Genomic DNA, 22,814 nt, shown 5'->3' with positions numbered 1-22,814 from the left:
AACTGAATATGCAGTATATGTACTGTACATAGTTAGTGGTGTTGTGTGGTGTATGGTGGTGTGTTTTGTGTGGTGTAGTACGGTGTTGTGTGTGCTGCAGGTTGTGGTGTAGTGTGTTGTGTGTGGAGTTAGATGCTGTTGTGTGTAGTGTAATATGTGAAGTTGAGTTTGGTGCTGTGTGGCGTAGTGTGTTATGTAGCTTGTGGTGTCATGTGTTGTTTGTGTGGTGTTTTGTTGGGTGTACTGTGTAATGTTGTGTGTGGTGTAGTGTGTTGTAAAACAACAAAAAGCCGTCCATGTTGGAAAACATACAGCGCGAGGCTAACATGACGAGAAGGCCACCCCGCTGCCCCCCCATCATGTCGTCACTACAACAGAAGGTAAACTTACTTCAAAATATTAGATTCGTCCAAAGGTCAGTTGAGACAAGTCAACACTGTTACTCTCCTCCAAGAAACTGGCACAGATACACAATCACCATGGGAAAAATGGCACCACTCAAATTCAAATGGAGCTTTATTGGGATGTCAAATGAACATTTTGCGTTAACCAAAGTGTTTACAACACAGCATAACCATAACCCATTTATACCCAAATACACTCCCACAGTCTAACTAAGCAGATAAACAAGTTCATGTATTCAAACACACACGTACCCTTCTCTCTCAGCATGTTACTTACACACTCAGCTCTGATTGGAAAGTTATTTTCACCCATGGTCATAAACATAATACATTCTAGTTTAAGTAATGTATTTCCTGAGCATTGTGTTTCCAAGCATTGTTTTCAGGCCCCACTAGCTTGTTAAAGTTATATGATATTGATCGGGGAAGCTATTGACCACCATGATCGGCTTTTCCCACATTTGTTGTACATTCACACTGTGTTTCTTGACTTGTTAGAATTCTTTATAAAGATGTTCACAAATGTCTGCTATTAACTTGTTGAGTAGAGTTTTATTATTACTGACAGAAATTATCTTCAAAACCATAAAAATAAAGACAAAAAGGGCTTCTCACTCCTATCAAACCAGTCTGTCAGAATCACTAAATCTGCACAGAGAACTTTGCTAACCTTCCATGGTGTTGGTCTACAATGACTCTACTTACAGAACACCCAGACCAATACACGGAACTAGGTACTGGCTCATTGTTGACAGTGGGAGAGATGAGGGAGTCGGGGTTAACCATTGGTCCAATCCAGAGGCAGCAGTCCCTTGGAATGGACCAATCACAGGGTCCCACCTGTTTAATCACTGATACACACAGCCACACTGAGGGGAGGAGAGACAGACACATGCCAAGTGGGACAAAACAAACAGTTTGCCTGAAACTAATATGAGGCTTCAACACTCCAGACCAAGTGGATATCTGCAAAAGTGACAGCCCTCTTTATGTATATCACCTTTTTCATGTACAGTACAAAACTATTCTTTTTGAAGAGTTAAATGACATCAAAATAGGTTCTGTCAGAGTATTTTTCAGTTGAAGTGTGACACTATAGTCTACTGTCGGGGTAAGATGATGAGTAATGTGGGTGTTAACACAAAGCGGAAACACTTCCTGCTTTCTCACGTCATCAAACATAATCCTTGGCAACAGCTGAGATTAAAAGAGAAGGAAGCAACTTTCATTTCTGCTCCATGCAGATAAACTCTGAAGTTAATATTAACTACAGAGGGATGTGCTCCTTTTTTCCTCTTATCAATATCAACTGGAATTAGAGGAAAATGAAACTTTATGGAAAAGGAGAAGGAGGCTTTGTCATGTAAAATGACTTGTATTGTTTACCGTGGAGTGTTTGTCTTTCATGCCTGAAGTCAGGGGAGTTGGGTGAAGGAATGCAGAATGGGAAACAGGATTACTTACTTTACAGGGCAGGCTGTGGATCCAGCAGCATCACAGTGTGGTAAGATGGTGGTTTTTCTTTCCTTATTAAGAATCACTGTTTATGGGCACTCACTCACGTCACTTTAAAACACTAAGACAAACGGTCACAGTAAAAAAATGTTGTTGTTTGTTTTTATTACTGTTGCCATTTAGTAATAAAAACAAGTAGTAACCATAAGACAGTTGATCTGACTAAACCAGTTTGGTTTGGCAGTGAAAACTAGACTAAGTAGAACTGGTTAACAATGCTAATGTTACAATGAGCATCTAAAACCTTATGAGTTTGTGGAATGATGCTAAGAAGGAATTGCACAACTTGTGGCTCTGCGTCACTTGTTGTGAGTTTGTGAAAAAGTATTTGCATGAATACAAACAAATGTGGAAACATGCAAATAAAATCCTTTCACAGAGAATCAAACTTGTCTCCTAGTTCCTGGGTTCATTTCCTGGTAGTTGTTCTGCCAACTTGACCAGTCAGTACTTTGTCATCAAAAATTCTTAACATGACATCTCTCAGTTGAAAATGAATATACACAATTTTCATTTCAGAGGTTCAACAGATGGACACACAATATCTCCAACTTCAAAAAGTGAAATTTAATTAGAATGCATATTTTACAATTTAATTAGCATTATCTTCTCTTCTCAGTCAGCAGAGCAGAAGTTGTTATATTTGTTGCTCATAATGTTGGTTGTTAATGCTTTTGTCAACAGTGGAAGGTTTTAGAAGTGTACAAAGAGAAACTCTGACTCAGCTTCAGGTTTCCTTTCTGTGGTTGACCTACAGTTAAAGTTTTCTTGTTCTACAACACCCATTTCCTCTCTCTGCAGGTCTGAACCCAGCACGCACAAAACAGTTTTTGTTCAGAGTCACAGACAAGTCAAGTCAAGTCAAGTCAGTTTTATCTATTTAGCACAAAATCATAACAAGAGTTACCTCAGGGCACTTCTCACATAGAGCAAGTCTAGACTGTATCCACTGTCCTCCATGAGTAAGCACTTGGCAACAGTGGCAAAGAAAACTCCCTTTTGACAGAAGAGCAGAGAGAGCAGGAGGAGTTCCACATAGAGGTGTATGGTAATAATCATAATATTTGTAGCAGTGGGTGTTGAGCAGTGCCATGAGGGGAGGTGGTAGTTTGTAGTCACAGATCCAGACTCTACAGCTCTGGAGGCAGACATACAGAGAGCATCAGGAGACAAGAGACAAGAAAATACAAAACTACAGGAGAGAGAAGAAGCCAAGTGAGTAAGATGTGTAAGTGGGATATGAAGTGGTACAGATGGAGAGAGAGAGAAGAGAGGTGTTCAGTGCATCATGGCAAGTCCCCCAGCAGTCTAGGCCTATAGTAGCATAAGGTATTGTTCAGACAAGCTTGAGTCAGCCCTAAATATAAGCTATAAGCTTTATCAAAGAGGAAAGTCCATGAATAATAAAACACCAATCAGGCCACTCCTCCCAGTCACCCACCTGCAGATTTCTCTACATTTGCCCACATTGACATCAAAGTCCCACAGAGGAACAATAGAATCCCCAGGTGGTGCCCTCACCAGGATCACCATCCAGAAACTTCAAGAGCAGCCACATAAGCACAGACAACAGTCAGACCCTTCCTCTGCAACCCTCAGCTGAATAGAGATTACCTTTGTGTTTCCCAGGGAAAATGCCCTGACTTTAGCCCATGTCAGTAATTTTGTTGCAGAGCCAATGCTCTTCAAAGAGGTAAATTCAACTATATCTAGTTGGTACCTCACCAAGTCTTGCACCAGTTTCTCTCCATCAAGGCAGATTGTATTCCCCATCATTAATATCTTGGCTCAGCATGACAAGGCTTGTGCCTTTGTTTGGTGTCCATTTGGCAGTGCACTGAACCCTTTCATCCAGTCTTGTGAGTGGTGGACCCCCAAGGCGCCCCATGTCATCTCTTCAGGCTGAGCATGACTGAGCTTGATGGGTGTAGGTCCATCCACCAGGTAATCACACCTCTCCTATCCATGGGTCCAGGAGAGGGCTCTGGTTTCCATATTCCTGGCCCTCAGTGATCCTACCTGTGGCTGTTGTCCCCAACAGCACATCTACCAGGGTTATGGGGGTGACAAACAAATGACAAATGAATGATGTGTCAAAACTTGTGATTGGTAGCTGTCCCACTACATGTGTGCTGGACCCCAGTTCTACAAACCTCCTCTAAGTCATGGCTCCCACCATTGTTCTAGCACTCACATGTGAAAAATGCTTTACTGGCTTTGGGACCATTTTCAACTGCATTCAGACAGGCTCAGGTAATTCCTCTGCTCAAAAAGCCCTCACTTTACCCTACTCAAGTGGAGAACTATCAACTGGTCTCACTACTTCCATTCTTATCTAAATGTATACAAAGTAGGACTGGGTGGATCAATTCCACAAAAGCCCCAAAGATCAGTACTGGGAACCCTCCTCTTTGCAATGTACACCACCTCCTTGGGTCCTATAATCCACTCGCTTGGCTTCTAATATCACTGCTATGCAGACAACCCCACTGTCTCTGCATGGACCTCGGCCTGTCTCTCTGAGATGTGACCGAATAGATGACAGAATGCTACCTTCAACTAAACCTCTCTTAGACTGAACTCCTAGTCATCCCGGCCAATCAGTCTCTCTGTCATGATATCAATATTGCATCCATCTTTCGGTTGTGTCCCTTCACACAATACAACATCAGAAAAATCAGGCTTTACCTGACTAAGTACGCCACCTAGCTGTTGGTACAGGCCATGGTTATCTCTTCTGACAGGCCTCCTTTGTGCACTAACCCCTGCCCAGATAAAATTCAAGTCTCAAATGCTGCATTCAGAGTAACTTCTTTGTCTTCACCCATCTACTTGAACTCAATTATACAGCCTTACCCTCCTTCTTGGCCACTGCATTCATCCTAGGAAAGGCTTCTAGCATTGCCATACCTGCAAACTTTGGATAAAAGTGTAAAGGAGTAAATGTAAATGTGAACAAGTTTTCTACTGGGGTCACATTTAAGGCTTTGACTCAGATTTCCTTTACTTGTTTAACAATTTCACCTTCTTAGTTCTGTAGGTCAAGATAAATCCAACTGATGTTGTCTGGTTCATTTAAAGTTGTATGAGTATCAGTCCCCCGTGTCGCATTTTTACAGAATTTTATTTGTTTTCAATCTTTCAGGTCAACAAAACACACAAAAAAGGTGTGGTTCCTGGTTTCTGATCATTTTGTCTTTTCAGATTCAACTATTACTCAGAGGCAAAATGGAAACATGACAATCACCGCCCACAGTGGAGGTGTCGTCAGCACACCTCACTTAACCGATGTTCGTGCAAGGGATATAAATGTCAATGTCAGCAACACTTATGGTAAATGTTTCCCCTGAATTTATAAATTCAACACATTAATATGTTTAATTGTGTAATTGCCTAAAATTTAACAAAATGAATTATTTCTGTGTCTCAAGAGATGTTCTATGTTTCTCTTCCAGTCCAATCACCTGCCAGGACAGACAAGGCTGATGTTTCTCCCAAAGTTGAAGGTATAGTGCTTTTCACAATCAAATGACAAAAAAATCACTATACAGCTTTTTTTGCTAGTAGAATGTACCTAGAGTGATTTGTTATGAAGGTGTGGCATAATTTACACAATTACCAAATACAGGTACTGAGCAAAGTTACTGACCATCACCTGTCGTTCTGTTTTTCCTGTCATCCGTCTATCTTTTACTTTATCTGGAATAAATGTGATTCAAGTCTGGTTCTTGGGTTTTGTTTGTTTGAGTTTGTCTGAAAACCAGTAGTGCATAAGAAGAGTATGAGAAAATGAATGAAATGCATGAAACTATTCTTTTGTTCATCTTTCAGAAAAGAGTCAAAGATGCCAAGCTGAACTAAAATCTTACCTTCTAAATGAAACCAAGAATCTGTTTCAAGGGACAAATGAGGATCAATCAACAACTCCTTTAAACAAGATCTATACGCAGCTTTACATCACAGAAGGAGGCAGTGGGGAGGTTAATAGTGAACACGAAGTGATTGAATTAGAATGTACAAGATATACGAGTGAGGAGAAGAAAATCCACCTCAATAATATTTTTGAACCTTTATCAAATGAGGAGAACTCTCCCCAGAGAGTCCTGACGAAGGGAATTGCTGGTATTGGAAAAACTGTCGCTGTGCAGAAATTTACTCATGACTGGGCAGAAGGAACAGCCAACCAAACTATCCAGTACATATTTCTGTTCACATTCAGAGACTTGAATTTAATAAAAGACAAGTGTTTCAGTCTTAGTGACTTAATAGGCTACTACTTTGAAGAAGTGAAGGATTTGGAAACATCAGACTACAACAATTCTAAAGTTTTGTTCATCTTCGACGGCCTGGACGAAAGCAAGTTCCCTCTGGACTTTGAAAATAATGAGATGTGCCGCAGTTTTACAAAGACTACAACAATAGATGCCCTACTAACCAACTTAATCAGAGGGAAACTGCTGCATCAGGCCCTGGTCTGGATCACAAGTAGACCAGCTGCTTCCAGTAAGATTCCTCCCAAGTTTATCAACAGAGTGACCGAGGTACGAGGTTTTAATGATGAGCAGAAGGAGGAGTACTTTCAAAAGAAAATTAATGACAAGGATAAGGCTCAAAAGATCTTCAGTCATCTTCAGTCAAAGCCGTTGAGAAGTCTGTACATCATGTGCCACATCCCAGTGTTCTGTTGGATTTCAGCCACGGCTCTCCAGAGTCTCCTCACAGGCACTCATGAAAGTGAGTTGCCTAAGACTGTGACTGAAATGTACACACACTTCCTCATCATCCAAACAAAGAAGAAACAACAGAAGGATTATCAGGAAGGGGAATCAGACAAAGACATGATCATGAAATTGGGAAAGCTGGCGTTTGAACAGCTGAAGAAGGGCAACATAATCTTCTATGAAAACAATCTGAAAGATTGTGAAATTGATCCAAAACAAGCTGCAATTTATTCGGGAGTTTGTACACAGATCATAAGAAAAGAATATGGTCTTCACAAGCAAGAGATTTACTCGTTTGTACATTTAAGTGTTCAGGAGTTTCTTGCAGCCCTGTATGTATTGGAAACCTTCATAGATAGCGGAGAAAATCTTCTTCCCACTCAGTCAAATGTGAAAGTGAGACCAGAGAAAGGAGAAAGTCCTATCATCCTCCTCCACAAGAGTGCTGTGGATAAGGCTTTAGGCAGTGATTATGGGCAATGGGACTTGTTTCTGCGCTTCCTGCTGGGTCTGTCACAGGATAAAAATCAGAAGCTTCTTCATGAAGTTCTTGGATTCAAAGGAAGACATCCACAAAGCAACCAGGAGACAATCGAGTACATTCACAATAAGATCAAGAAACTGTCTTATACTGACAAGAGCATCAATCTGTTCCACTGCTTAAATGAGTTGGGTGATCAATCTCTGGTAGAGCAAGTCCAAAGGTACCAGAGCTCAGGGGATCTTAGTAAAATTTCACCAGCACATTGGTCAGCCCTGGCCTATGTGCTGCTTGTTTCCAACGAAGATCTGGATGTGTTTGACCTGAAGAAATACAACAGATCAGATGAAGTTCTGGAGAGGCTGCTGCCAGTTCTCAAAGTGTCAAAGACAGCTTTGTAAGTATTTAGTGCCCAGAAACCCAACAACTCTGAAGCCTCCAAGTTGTGTGAAAGCAGTGAAGTACATTACAGAAAATGTCAAGTTATTTTTTTTCCCTTTTAGGTTGACTGACTGTAACCTCACTGACAGATCCTGTGAGTATATTTCATCAGTTCTCAGCTTGAAGTCCTCTGGTCTGGAAGAATTAGACCTGACCAGTAATAAACTGCAGGATCGTGGAATACAGCTGCTCTCTGGCAGCCTAAAAAGTCCCAACTGCAAACTCCAAAAACTCAGGTAAAATCAGGCAATAATTTACAGATGTACTGCACACATTCGTATGATACAAGTAATAACAACTGTAGAACACCTAAACTGGGAGTAACACTCTGTCTTTTCTGTCATGGATGCAGTGGTGATTTCCAGTCTTCAACAGGTTTTCACCTAATCCAAATCTTTTTTGTTGTTGTCCGTCTTCCTCAGACTCAAATAGTGTAGATCATTGGTACTCAAACTTTTTTACATCAGTTACCCTAAACTGACACAAAATTGACCACAGACCCCCATCTGATAAGATTTCTGCTTTTAGATGTTTTATTACATTAAGTGCTTGACCAAAGTAGTCAAACACTCTGAGGGAAATCATTCAAATCAATCAATTCCAAATTGTGTAGAGTTGGTTAAAAACCCATTAAGCTGTTCCTTTAACCAAACTCCTGAAACAGTCCGGTTTCAATGTGTGAGTGAGATGTAATACTGGTGTGAACACCTCAAATCTGCATCTGTTTTTCTATTCCTATCTGAACTAAAGTCATGTGACCTACATGCACTCAAATCAGGAGGCAAAAATGGCCAAAAAAAAAGAAAGAAAGATGTAATTGTAATTCATGATAAAGCAACTGCGGTGTAGCATTAAAGAGGAAACCAACATGTATTGAAACAAAGGGGGACATGAGCTCTCAAGAGTGTGTTACCCTGAACATCTCTGTTAGTTCTCACTGAAACAGGATATGGGTTTAACATGAGTAATTATGCAAAAAGGTGGACTTGCTGTCCACAGTGTAGAAAGCTGTCCTTGGCTTCACAGCAGCATAAATAAACTAAATATCATTATCAATACATGAACTAACAATAGAACTTTCCCGAGGCTCAAAGTTCAGGTGCAAATGTCATTTTACTGTTTATTGTTCTGTATAGTCTTGTATAATAATTGCTTTCCTCCAAATTCAAGTTTAGAATCAAGCCTGACGGTTTCTTTATTGATCAATAAATGTGCTTTTTGTTTCCTTTTGTGTAGTTTGAAAGAATGTAGTATTACAAGCAAAGGATGCCTGTGTTTAGCCAGTGGTCTGACTTCAAATGCCTCCCCCCTGAAAGAGCTGAACCTCAGCAAGAATAAAATTCATGATGAAGGAGCGGAGCTGCTCTCAGAAGTTCTCAACAAGTGTTCTTTGGAAACACTGAGGTAAAGACAAGATAAACAGTCCGAGGACCCACTCATCATGGCAATCTGCTTCTAAACTTCTTCTTTACGAATGTAAATTTCACCCTGATGATGGTGAAAGGGGAATGAGTATGATCGAGCCTCTGGGGACCATGAATATCAAGAGCAAACTTAAGAACCACCTCACCAATAGTTGACCAAAAGCCAGGTGTCTATTTTGTCTGCAGGTTATCTGGGTGTGGCATTACAGGCCATGGAATCAACCTTGTGGCCTCAGCTCTCAGGATGAACCCATCTCATCTGAAAAACCTGGATCTGAGCAGGAACAGGTTTGGAGGCCAAGCAGTCGCTCAGCTCTCTGACTTTCTGAAGCATCTCGACTGCCAGGTGGAGCGATTATGGTAAGATTTGGCTAAAGTAAGACACAAGTTACCTTCAAAGCGGTACCAGTAACTAAATATATGGGCTTTAAAAAACAATTTACTACTACTAATTTCCTGCTCTCAACTAAAACACAGCTAACTACGGGGTGAACTGATAACTAGCTTGATCGCTAACAGGACACAGGGAAATAAAAGTTCTGGGACTTGCTAGTTTTACTTTTGGTGGTGGTAGGCTAGCTGTTAGCTGGCTAGCTTTGCTGGTACGTGAAAAGAAGCAGTTGGAAACATCATGGGTCATGGAGGCAGAATGTGTCTGTTTACTCCTTCCCAAACAGCTAGCACTGCCTGACCACAGTGCTTAGTGAATTGGACCGTCCAAATTAAGGAGGAAAAGGGAAACGCAACACTTTCTTGCTGTGTTGGCAAGCAAACCAAACTACAAGACTAAGCAACATGTGGGACTCTGAAAAATAAGACTGAATAACATCTCCTGTTCTTCTAAAGCCTTTTTAAGACGGATCTAAAAGAGGCCTGTGCTGCAGCTCTGGCCTCAGCTCTGGCTTCGAACCCTTCCCACCTGAGGGAGTTGGATCTGGGAGGGAACGATCTGGGTGATACCGGAGTGACGGAGATTGCTGCTGTACTGAGAGATCCAAACTGCAAAGTGGAAACACTGAGGTGAGACAGTCCTCATACTTAAAGTCCTGCTTTGTGATGAGACACCAGACACATGCTGTTAAATGTGCAGTGGTTGCTAAGTTAGTCTAGATCTCTGGTAACCAGGTGTTTAGATGAGCAGAGAAATCCAGGTGACTGTGCTGGAGGGAAACAAGGCAGAGTCAGAACACATTAAAGGACTTACATGGATCCTGAAAACCAAGAACACTGCAGGTTGAGTGTTGAGAAGGATGTCTGGGTTACTGTGTTCAGCCTGATGCTATTGTGACTAAGACCAGGATCAGTGAAAGAAAACTGATGGATGGATGGTTGGAGCCTCAGTGGAGCTCAGTCTTTTTTTTATTTTTACATAGTAGGAGCTGCAACTGCATGTTATCACCTATAAGTCAAACCTATTTTCCATGACAGACTGGCCGGCTGTCGCTTCACAGAGAAGGGCTGTGCTGCGCTGGGCTCCAGTCTGAAGTCAAACCCCGCCCACCTGAGAGTTCTGGATCTGGCGAGAAATGACCTCAGAGACCGTGGTGTGGAAAACCTCACTGAGTTCTTGGCGGAGCCACTTTGTCGTCTGGAGACACTGAAGTGAGTGTTGTCACACATTCAGGTGCAGAGACAGTTTTCAGGTATTTGAGGCTAAAACTCCCAACAACACTGTAATGCAGCTGCACAATGATTGAAATCTTAATATGGCCAAGTGCAATATCCAAATCACAGGAGCTGCTATTTTTTGGGTAAAATGTGTCACGACATTGTTGCGTATTGTTATCACCATAAGTGCTGTGGTGCCACAGAGACGCCCCGGCCTACACATCAAATTCTTCAGATGTAAGGGAACAAGTTTGTTTGGTACAACAAAAATTGCATCATCATCATTTAAATTTTTTTCCGGTGAAAATGAAATGAAAAACAATCTCTCCTAATGAAATCATATCACATATCACAATATCTGCCAAAACAATCACAATATGATTTATTTTTTCATATCGTGCAGCCCTAATATAATGTAGTTGTACACACATACAAGTGTTAATATTTCATAACCTCTTCTATTTTACTAGATATGATTTAATATCTTGTCATTATTATCAGTCTAAACACTAGTGATCACTTATGGGTGGGAGGAAGATTTATAGTTGTTAACAAATACATTAATAAACATTAAAATCTGCTTACAACTACACGGTATTGTATTATTAGCCATTCCTTAAAGGTTGGTTATAAATGTTCATAAATACAAGAGGACTGAAAGTCAAGTGATGCCAACTCTGTTACTCAGAGAGATAGTTCATGCTCTGGGGAGAGTGAATGTTTCTGCTCATTAGATTTTTGTATTTAAGTGAGGAAGCAGTGAGTCATGGAAACCATCAGGATTGATCCTCTGAGGACCAGAAACTTTATTAAACTCTAACTAATTTAGAGATAAAACTCATAAACATTTATCCAATTAGTTTAAAAAAAATCAAGAAATCTGTTTTCTCCTCAGTCATAGCCCAAATATATGAACTCCTCTCGAATGAATGAGTCTATCTGATATGTCTCCACTGAAAGATCTGAACTGTATTTAAATGTCTCCTTCCAGCCTGAAATGCTGCACATTAACGACGGCCGCCTGTCGGCCTTTGGCCGCTGGCCTCAGTTCTCTCTCTGCCCTGAAAGAGCTTGACCTGAGCTACAACCGGCTGATGGATCAGGGGGTAACACCGCTCTTTGATTGGTTGAGGACACCCCAGTGTAGACTGGAGGTACTGAGGTGAGACTTCTCAGACAGTTTTATTCTCTCTTCTCTTGTCACTAGTTCTGTGAAAAAATAAATATAACTGATGTAATATTTAGTGTCAGACTCAGGCTGCAGCTGGTTGTTCAAATGTCAAACACATTGACACCTACTGCCTGACTTCAACATCTACAAGTACATTTAAATAACACATACACTGTATAATACATTTAAACAAAAAGCCACGAATAAATGTAAAGTTATGGTAGTTTGTCTATTGAGACTAACAGTTTCAGCAACAGACATCAAGAAAGAAAGTAGCGTTTCCCGTCACTGTGGTATCAAAGCACTGTATTTGTCTCTCAGGTTGTTGGAGTGCACAGAGGCCTCGGCTTTGAAGTCAATCACGTCTCGCCTCAGAGAGCTGGAGCTGAGCAAGAGTGATCCAGGCGCAGCCGGTCGGAAGCTGCTGACTGAGTTACAGAAAGACAAATGTTACAAACTGAACACACTGAAGGTGATGGAGTGATCAAACAAGTTATGGATTAAATATGGTGTCACCCATGTCTTCTATTGAATATTCCCTTTACCTCTACCAGCCTGACAATGACTAGACTAAAGCCACGTGACCAACCTGCCCAACCTGTGTTTATGGAAGCCCCAATGGCTGATATCTACTGTATGTGGATGCATATGATTGGTTGTTTTATTCTTTTCTGTCTCATACCTTCAGTCTGACAATAAAGTTGTTCTGTATCCTATTAAGTGGAGTTTTCACACCTTTAGACTTTTTTCTCTTTTCCATGACCTTCACCTTGGAATTAGATGAAGTTGTGCGAGAAACCTTTTCTTGAAGTTCAGTTTCTTTACCATTCAGCAGCCTCACCCAGAAGTGCCCCCCCACCCCCCCACCCCCTACCCCATATATCATGTTAACACAAGTTGTCATTTCAACCTTTCAGATTTGTGTAGTTCACCCCCTTTTTTCTTCTTTATGTGTAGTTTTTCCAATATGTTTCCTTTTCAATCTTCCAGAATTCATATGCATATAACAAACAGGTGGGACTTAACCTGTCAAAAGAGCAAATGGAATATTTGTGTAGCACTTTTAATACAAACAATGTAACACAAAATGCTCTACAAAATAAAAATAATCCATCCCACCCCTGTCCACACACAGCCATAAAGGTATAAGCTTTAAATAAAAACAATAAAACAAGATAATAACAGGAACTGAGGAAAAGCTAATGTGAATCTCATATATTTGCACTGAGAAAACACTGAAGACAGGAAAACAAAGCTTAAGATAATAATAATAATAAAGCTAAAATAATAAAATACTAAAACAGGAACTGTACTAATGTGAGTCAAACTAGAAATAAGGTAGGATATTAAAAACCAAATAAAAATGCAGAATAATGAAGATGTAATAATAAAATGCTAAAAGAGAGGAGGTATTTGAAGTGAGTAGAAAATATAAAATAGAAATAACAAGCAGCTCTTGGTGCCTGTTTATACAGCTCTTGCATGTAAATTTTAAAATGAGCCGTTATGATTCATTGAGATGCCAAGATAAAAAAAAAAACAATGGACAAATCTTTTCTCCATTACAAACAAAGGTATTATCAGCTTCTCTTCAACCAAAAACAGTAACTTTAGTTTTATCACTGTTGCACATCAGCTTCAGTTTTTCATCTGAAAAATAAAATGACATTAAAATGGATTCTTAAAAAACAAGCCAAAAAAACCCCAACAAATTAGATTACATAAGATTAGTAATGTGGGCGGTAACACAGACAACAGAACCACTTCCTCTCACATGATGAAATTTGACTTTCATTTCCACTCAGTGTACATTAACTCTGAAGTTAATATTAACCACAGTGCGATGTGCACTTCGTCCTCATCAGCTGTTGGCTGAAGGAATGCAGAATGGGAAACTGGGTAACAGCTGTCCAGACCGTGGATTCAGAAGCATCACAGTACGATGGTAAGATGGTTTTTATTTCCTCATTAAGTATCACTGTACGGACACTCTGGCACCAAAACTGTAAAAGCTCTGTATGAAGCAGAGAGAAATAAATGCCCAGACTATAATTATGAACTGTCTGACAGTTGACTTGATCCAACCTGTTTGGTCAGCCAAGTGAAAACCAGACTAAAACTGGTGAGTGTTACTCTGACGAACGTGGGGCACGTGGCCTAAAACATTAGTGTTTGTGGAATGATGTTCAGAAGTAATTTTTTGTGGGGAAAATTATCTGACAACAAATAAATGTGTGAACATATAAGTAAATCCTTTCACAGAAAATCAAAATCTGTGAATGTCCGAAAAACCATCTGTGCTGGGTGAACAAATCGTGTGGGCAGTACTCTCACCCTCTGCTTCCTGATTTCACTTCCTGGCAGTTCTGCTGCCAGCTTAATTATTTATTATTACAGCCGCAGCTGGTCATGCTTGAGGGAATGCACATCATGAAAAATTGCCTTTGAACACCTCCATTCTCACACCTGTACAAATGACTGATCTGACAATAAACATGTCCAATCGTAGTGGTTAGTTGGGTCATCAGCAATGTGTACAACACATTTTTAAAACACCTGCAAAATCTAAAATCAGCATTTCAGCCTCTTTGCTCAATATGCTCTATGATCTGTGTGACCTCAGCCGTCCATGAAAATAACAAAGTCTGTGACAAGGCACAAACCTGGCAGACCCCAACACCTGCTGAGAACACGCTTCACTTGTACAAAATGGGCAAAGAGGTGGGACGTGTGTGGAGCTAAGACTTTGTTGAATGTCAGTTTGTGGCAAGAATACTCTCACTCACCTGTCACGGGCAAGTTATATAAAAATTCACCCCCCTTACAGTTGTCATGAAGGAGGAAATTATCTCTAGAGACCAGAACAGTTTCTGTACCAGGCTGTAAACATGTTGATTTCTGCTGTAAAGTTGAACATTTGAACATGGGAGTCTCTGGGGACTGACTCACTGCTGGAGCCAGACTCTAGTGGTCGTTAGAGGAAATACAGTTTTTAGCAGTTCCCTAGCTGCTTCATTTTTTTAGCCCCTGGAGGTTGGCACTTTTTTAAACCTGATGTCAACCTTGGTACTTTACCACTGCGGAGCTTTTTGACATGGCCTCCCTTTAGCTTTTAAATTCTGCCTCCTTTGCAGAGGAAATGTAAATCAGATTCAGGCGTTCGTCACAGAGTTTCTTTGAAGCATTTGACAAATATCTTTAGGCAGCACCTTTCATCTCTGAGTTCATGTTGTGTTCCAGAGCCAGTATTGTGAGTGTAAGTAAGCTCAACTATAGTTGGCACCGATACACGTCCCACACCAACTTATTCCCAACTAAGGAGGGTTGACGTACCATGTCCTTACAACCCTTTTGTAGGCTGGCCTCAGCGTGACGATTAGCAGTGCACCCAGCATTTTCATCCATGGCTCCAGGAGAGGACCATGGTCCACCTATTCTGGGTCTTAGTTGACTCTACCAGGAGCATTATCCCCAACAACACAGCTACCAGAGTCATGGGGGTATGGAGACCCCCCACTAAGACAAGGTGGTGATTATCTGAGGGGCCTTACAGTATTATGTAAAATTTAAGTGACATGTTAAAACAAACCTAAGGAGGCAGCAGAAGCAAATGCCAAGTGACAGAACATGCAGCAAAGACAGAAAGTGAACAGGTTTTCTATTTAAGTTACATTTTAGTTTTCAACTCATATCCCTTTCACATTTTAAACAATTCCACCTTCTTAGCTCTGTAGGTCAGGAAAAGTCCATCTAAAGTTGTACGTGTGTCAGTCTCACATATCATATTTTTACAAAGCTTTATTTCTTCTTGATGTTTCAGGTCTTTGCTAAATCATCTCTAAGAAAACAGACTCTCTGAACCCCTTGTACACAGGTCAGGTGTTAACAAAAAGAAACTGAGGTGTGGTTCCTGGTTTCTGATCATTTTGTCTTTTCAGATTCAGCTATAACTCAGAAGCAAAATGGAAACATGACAATCACCGCCCACAGTGGAGGTGTCGTCAGCACACCTCAGTTTACTGGTGTTCATGCAAGGGATATAAATGTCAATGTGAACAACACATATGGTAAATATTTGTCCTGAATTTATAAATTAAATACATTAATATGTTTAATTATGTAATTGCCTAAAATTTAACAAAAGGCATTGAATTATTTCTGTGTTTCTCAAGAGATGTTCTATGTTTCTCTTCCAGTCCAATCACCTGCCAGGACTGTTGAGACTGATGTTGTTTCTTCCAAAACAGAAGGTACTATGCTTTGCACAATCAAATGACAAAAAACAAAACAAACAAACAAACAAACAAACACTTTACTACTTTTCCTTAACTTTTCTACAAGTAGAATGTTGGCTAGCTGTAGGCTGTAGGTTTAAAGGTCCTTGGTTTTAACAGTTGTACCATTAGCTGTTGGACTGAGCTGAAACCCAACACTTTTAACCCACACATTTAAAAGTGCAATCTTTGGGGTTTCTGTTGGTGTTTGCTGCCATATTATTTTCAATACTGTATGCAATGAATCTTGGGATAGGTTAGGAAGACAAGGCCACATTTCTCTGCAGCCCAGTGGCACCACTATGACACAATCAGTCCTTAAATGCAACCTCCAAGGGATGCGTCCACTGACTTTGGACACAGCTTTGATGTTTCAAGTTTGTTCAAAAAACTTAGCACACATATACACACATATATTTGCTTAAAGTATAAGATATGGGCAAATGGTTATCATTTATGTAACTATACTTTTATTCATCTTTCAGAAAACATCCTAAGATGCCAAGCTGAACTAAAATCTTATCTTCTAAATAAAACCAAGAATCTGTTTCAAGGGACAAAGGAGGATGGATCTTCAACTCCTTTAAACAAGATCTATACGGATCTCTACATCACAGAAGGAGGCAGTGGGGAGGTTAATAGTGAACACGAAGTGATTGAATTGGAATGTACAAGATATACAAGTGAGGAGAAGAAAATCCACCTCAATAATATTTTTGAACCTTTATCAAATGAGGAGAACTCTCCCCAGAGAGTCCTGACGAAGGGAATTGCTGGTATTGGAAAAACTGTCGCTGTGCAGAAATTTACTCATGACTGGGCAGAAGGAACAGCCAACCAAACTATCCAGTACATATTTCTGTTCACATTTAGAGACTTGAATTTAATAAAAGACAAGTGTTTCAGTCTTAGTGACTTAATAGGCTACTACTTTGAAGAAGTGAAAGATTTGGAAACATCAGATTACAACAATTCTAATGTTATGTTCATCTTTGACGGCCTGGACGAAAGCAAGTTCCCTCTGGACTTTGAAAATAATGAGATGTGCCGCTGTGTCACAGAGGCTGCAAGAGTAGACATCCTTCTAACCAACTTAATCAGAGGGAACCTCCTTCACAAAGCCTTGGTCTGGATCACAAGTAGACCAGCTGCTGCCAGTAAGATTCCTCCCGGGTTTATCAACAGAGTGACCGAGGTACGAGGTTTTAATGATGAGCAGAAGGAGGAGTACTTTCAAAAGAACATTTGCGACAAGGATAAGGCTCAAAAGATCTTCAGTCATCTTCAGTCAAAGCCGCTGAGAAGTCTGTACATCATGTGCCACATCCCAGTGTTCTGTCGGATTTCAGCCACGGCTCTCCAGAGTCTCCTCACAGGCACTCATGAAAGTGAGTTGCCCAAGACTTTGACTGAAATGTACACACACTTCCTCATCATCCAAACAAAGCAGAAACAAGAAAAGAATTATCAGGAAGGGGAATCAGACAAAGACATGATCATGAAATTGGGAAAGCTGGCGTTTGAACAGCTGAAGAAGGGCAACATAATCTTCTATGAAAACGATCTGAAAGATTGTGAAATTGATCCAAAACAAACTGCAATTTATTCAGCGGTTTGTACACAGATCATAAGAAAAGAATATGGTCTTCACAGCCAGGAGTGTTGCTCTTTTGTACATTTAAGTGTTCAGGAGTTTCTTGCAGCCCTGTATGTATTAGAAACCTTCATAGATAGCGGAGAAAATCTGCTTCCCATTCAGAGAAAGGTGAAAGTGACACCAATTAAAGGCGAAAGTTCTATCACCCTCCTCCACAAGAGTGCTGTGGATATGGTCTTGAAAAGCAATCATGGGCAATGGGACTTGTTTCTGCGCTTCCTGCTTGGTCTGTCAAAGGATAAAAATCAGATGCTCCTTCAGAAAATATCTGGATTCAAAGGAAGATGTCTGCAGAGCAATCAGGAGACAATCAAGTGCATTCACGAGAAGATCAAGAGACTGTCCTGTACTGACAAGAGCATCAATCTGTTCCACTGCTTAAATGAGTTGGGTGATCAGTCTCTGGTAGAGCAAGTCCAAAGGTACCAGAGCTCAGGGGATGTTAGTAAAATTTCACCAGCACATTGGTCAGCCCTGGCCTATGTGCTGCTTGTTTCCAATGAAGATCTGGATGTGTTTGATCTGAAGAAATACAACAGATCAGATGAAGTTCTGGAGAGGCTGCTGCCAGTTCTCAAAGTGTCAAAGACAGCTTCGTAAGTATTTAGTGCCCAGAAACCCAACAACTCTGAAGTCTCCGAGTTGTGTGAAAGCAGTGAAGTACATTACAGAAAATGTCAAGTTATTTTTTCCCCTTTTAGGTTGACTGACTGTAACCTCACTGCCAGATCCTGTGAGTATATTTCGCCAGTTCTCAGCCTGAAGTCTTCTGGTCTGGAGGAGGTAAACCTGACCAGAAATAAACTGCAGGATTCTGGAATGGAGCTGCTCTCTAACGGACTAAAAAGTCCCAACTGCAAACTCCAGAGACTCATGTAAGACTGTCACACCTGTAAGTACCTCAGTTGAGGTTCTGCACAATGCATTTAATGCATATGGATAATGATTTATAATGAAGTATCTAGAAGTCTCTCAGATGTTGTGATCATGTACTGCTCCAATTTTCCAAACAAGTTTACGACAGAGCCATCATTTAGTGAAACCTTGTTTGCTATCTTGTCCAGAGTAAGATGTTTCGCATGAATATCAGTCTCCTCTTTGCGCCTCCAGTACAGAGAGAAGTCCAGCACATGTTGAGCCTATCTTAGTGCAAAAACTGGAAGCAGGGGGAAACTTTATATGCATTCTAACTCAGCAAACACTTTTATTGAAAATATATGAGTGAACGAGTAATAACACTCAAGCCTCCCAGTACAAGAAGACCTTGGAGTTAGCTCTAAGTACTAAATTTGTTCAAATAGACAAAGTGATTGAGGCCAGTAACAGTAAGTAAGTGTTCATTTAGAATATTAAGGCGTCAGAGGTGTTTGGAAAGGAGGTGCTCTCAGAAAAAAGGAGTCTTCAAGAGATTTTTGAAGATAGAGACAGCTCATGTGGCTCTCCATCCATGAAGCCAGAGCAGCATTGCCTCTGCAGTCAGACTGGGAAAGGAATTCAGCCTTGTACTAATCCACGGTTGCACAAATGACACTAATGGAGCTGATAAGGACAATGACGGAGCTGGTAAACACACTGATTGAGCTGACAAAAACTTAAAAAGCTTTCTAGATGTTTTGACGGTCCATTGGCTGCAAAGGATATGAGCCAGTTGACCCCTGTGCTCTGGCGTTATCTATTTCTTTGTATGAGGCCTTTTTAGACAAAAAATAGTTTCTTCAGTGGAAGAAACTCTGAAAGGTCACTTTCTCCTGAATGTAGTGCTTTCATCTAAAGGCTGCATACTGCACTATGTCAGCTTGCATGTGGGTGGTGCCTGTATGCTTAAACATGGGGAAGGCCCACATACCAAAACAGAGGACAGAGAAACTCAGATTACAACACACACAGTAGGGGTGTGATTTGCTCAAGATTCCATTACTCTACTATGTCTTTAAAATAGTTGTTTACTGCTATGTTATTGTTTAAAATCTCATTTAGAGAACCTTTAACAGCACCACTTACTTCCAACTCCCACCAATGAAGCTTTTTAGTAACTACCAACGTTGACAAGTGTGTATTCTTATGCAATCACTTGTTTCATGTTGTGTATGTAAACTTAATTGTGCATACTAATAACTTTATCAGTGTCAATTTGTCAACCCATAAAAAGTGGCTCAGAATTGTCACATTTGTAATTTGTATGCATGTTTTCATTCATTGAATCACTTATGTTTTCAGAAAATCTTACAAAAGTAGTGGTTATTAAAATGTAGTTATAACTCACATTAAATATAATGTTTTCACACATGTATTATGCATCTGTTTAAAGACTGAATGACTGTGACCTGTCAGAGAGAAGCTGTGAAGCTCTGGCCTCAATTCTCAGCTCCCAGTCCTCCAGTCTGAGAGATCTGGACCTGAGTAAGAACGACCTGCAGGATTCAGGAGTGAAGCGTCTCTCTGCTGGACTGGAGAGTCCACACTGTACCCTGGAAACTCTCAGGTCAGGAGACAAGTATTGGTTCAGTAGAGGACCATTGAAATAATGATTTACAAAAGGATGAATGTATAATGATGTATATTGGATTTATATTGAGTTATTGAATTAAATCTTGACACCAAGTTGAACAGGGACATCCACTATGATTCTTATCTCTCTCTCTCTCTCTGTGTGTGTGTGTGTGTGTGTGTGTGTCCAGGTTGTCAGGATGTCAGGTCACAGAGGAAGGCTGTGTTTCTCTGGCCTCAGCTCTGAGCTCCAACCCCTCCCATCTGAGAGAGCTGGACCTGAGCTACAACCATCCAGGAGACTCAGGAGTGAAGCTGCTGTTTGGTGGACTAGAGGATCCAGACCGGAGACTGGACACTCTCAGGTGTGAGCACTTAGTTGGCTTTGTGAGTTCATTGTCTTCTTAGGTTAGGTGGTTCTTTTAGAGATTTTATCAGTGTGGATTTGAGTCACCTGTATTTGTTAGATTTGTAATTTAGAAACATTTTGTTTCACATTAAATATAATCTAATCTTTTCACATGTGTATTATGCATCTTTGTAAAGACTGGTCAGCTGTGACCTGTCAGAGAAAAGTTGTGAAGCTCTGGCCCCAGTTCTCAGCTCCCAGTCCTCCAGTCTGAGAGATCTGGACCTGAGTAACAACGCCCTGCATGATTCAGGAGTGAAGCTGCTGTCTGCTGGACTGAAGAGTCCACACTGTACCCTGGAGACTCTCAGGTCAGGAGACAAGTATTTGTTCAGCAGATCCATTCAACTTTACAAAGACATCTCCAAATTATTAGTTTACCCTTTTTCATAGGAAAAAAAGCAGTGGACAGAGTTTTATTGACACCAGTTTTATATTGAGCTTTTGCATCAAATATTGACACAAAGCTGAATCAAGGACCCCCCCCTCCCCCCCGTGTGTGTGTGTGTGTGTGTGTGTGTGTGTGTGTGTGTGTGTGTGTGTGTGTCCCCGTGTGTGTGTTTCTCCAGGTTGTCAGGATGTCAGGTCACAGAGGCAGGTTGTTCTTCTCTGGCCTCTGCTCTTAGCTCCAACCCCTCCCATCTGAGAGAGCTGGACCTGAGCTACAACCATCCAGGAGACTCAGCAGTGAAGCTGCTGTCTGCTGGACTAGAGGATCCAGACTGGAGACTGGACACTCTCAGGTATGGCCTGAATTCAGGAGCTCACACACACTCTTTCTGTGTCACATTGACAAGCTGAGGACTGTTTGTTCACGGTCTGTACCTGTACCTTAAGTGCTGAAGATCCCCACTCCTGTTGAGACTGACCTCCTAACTAATTGGAGCTGCACCCTGAGATATTTCAATAAAAAGCTTTAGCATTTACACAGACCTCATGTGGCTGTGATAATACTTTTAAAAATATGGGTTAGCCGATTCGTCATTACAGTCAGGCTAAACCCTGACAGATCATCGATGAGAAAGCTTCTGGTGGTTCAGTCTGACTTTGTTTCCTCCTCCAGGTTGGATCATGGTGGAGAGCAGAGGCTGAAACCTGGTCTGAGGAAGTGTAAGTGTGTCCTCACTTTGATTCATGAAAGCAAGCTCATGTTAAAGCTGTTTAAATAATGAATCTAATGAATGCTCAGTCTGTTAATAACCAAAAATAAACCATCAGCTGTGCTAAATGATAAATTGCTGCTGTGTTGTGTCTTGTTGTCTCCATCAGTCGCCTGTGGACTCACACTGGACATAAACACGACACACAGAAACCTCAAACTGTCTGACAACAACAGGACGGTGGCGCCAGTGAGGGAGAAGCAGCCGAATGGTTATCATCCTGAGAGATTTGACCACTGGCATCAGCTGCTGTGTCGAGAGGGTCTGACTGGTCACGGTTACTGGGAGGTGGAGTGGGAAGGAAAGGTTCACATAGCAGTGACCTACAGAGGAATCAAAAGGAAAGGACGCAGTTTTAGCTGCAGGTTTGGAGAGACTGATCAGTCCTGGAGTCTGAGCTGCTCGGATGATGATGGTTTCTCTGTGAGTCACAATAAGAAATGGATAGACCTTCCCCCATCCTCAGTCTCTCACAGAGTAGCAGTGTATGTGGACTGTCCTGCTGGTACTCTGTCCTTCTACAGAGTCTCCTCTGACTCACTGATCCACCTCCACACCTTCAACACCACCTTCACTGAACCTCTCTACCCTGGGTTCTGGGTTGGTTCTGGCTCCTCAGTGTCTCTGTGCTCATTGCAGGAGCAATGATAAGTGTCCATGATTTACTTATTTCTGTCTGGTATTCCTGCAGAACTGGGATTATAATGAATGATCTACATTTTTATTTAGCTGTATTTCTTTTCTGTAAATGTAATTATAAAAATGTGATTTTGGAAGTTGTATATTTTTTAGTTTCTGAATCTGACTGAGAAATCTAAGTTTGTGCATGTGTAGAAGAGATTTGTATTTGTTAAAAAAAAGACTGTGAACAAATGACGTCAGCGGTGACGTTACACACTGTGTGACGCTGCTAGAGAAGAAGTGCTACTACAGATACAGAGCAGAAAACTGCATGTAAAAGTGTAAAAAACGTTAATTCATCAGAACTGGTAGCCAGATGCTTTTATGTGTAAATGTCACAGAATGTGTGAGAAAAGAGTTCAGGAACCACCATTATCACAC

The 22,814-nt window shown here is 40.9% G+C and overlaps 1 protein-coding gene across 1 annotated transcript; it reads left to right on the top strand.

Moving 5' to 3' along the window:
* Positions 1–4: 4 nt before the first annotated feature.
* On the top strand, positions 5–22,804 carry LOC139636113 (uncharacterized). Its single transcript, XM_071503823.1, is given in 22 exon segments — positions 5–1,908; positions 5,124–5,252; positions 5,375–5,425; positions 5,751–7,518; positions 7,625–7,798; positions 8,799–8,966; positions 9,173–9,346; positions 9,833–10,006; positions 10,415–10,588; positions 11,586–11,756; positions 12,087–12,248; positions 13,631–13,710; positions 15,704–15,832; positions 15,962–16,015; positions 16,525–18,292; positions 18,398–18,571; positions 20,005–20,178; positions 20,375–20,548; positions 20,730–20,903; positions 21,162–21,335; positions 21,656–21,702; positions 21,862–22,804. Coding segments are annotated over 22 exon segments (6,750 nt in total). The 5' UTR covers positions 5–1,847; the 3' UTR covers positions 22,458–22,804.
* Positions 22,805–22,814: the final 10 nt, after the last annotated feature.

This window comes from Trachinotus anak, unplaced genomic scaffold, assembly GCF_046630095.1.
Source record: "Trachinotus anak isolate AG129_WGS33_773 ecotype Australia unplaced genomic scaffold, CSIRO_AGI_Tana_v1 ptg000019l, whole genome shotgun sequence".
Taxonomy (NCBI): Eukaryota; Metazoa; Chordata; class Actinopteri; order Carangiformes; family Carangidae; genus Trachinotus; species Trachinotus anak.
Note: the sequence above shows the minus strand (reverse complement) of the source record. Positions and strands in the feature narration are given on the sequence as shown.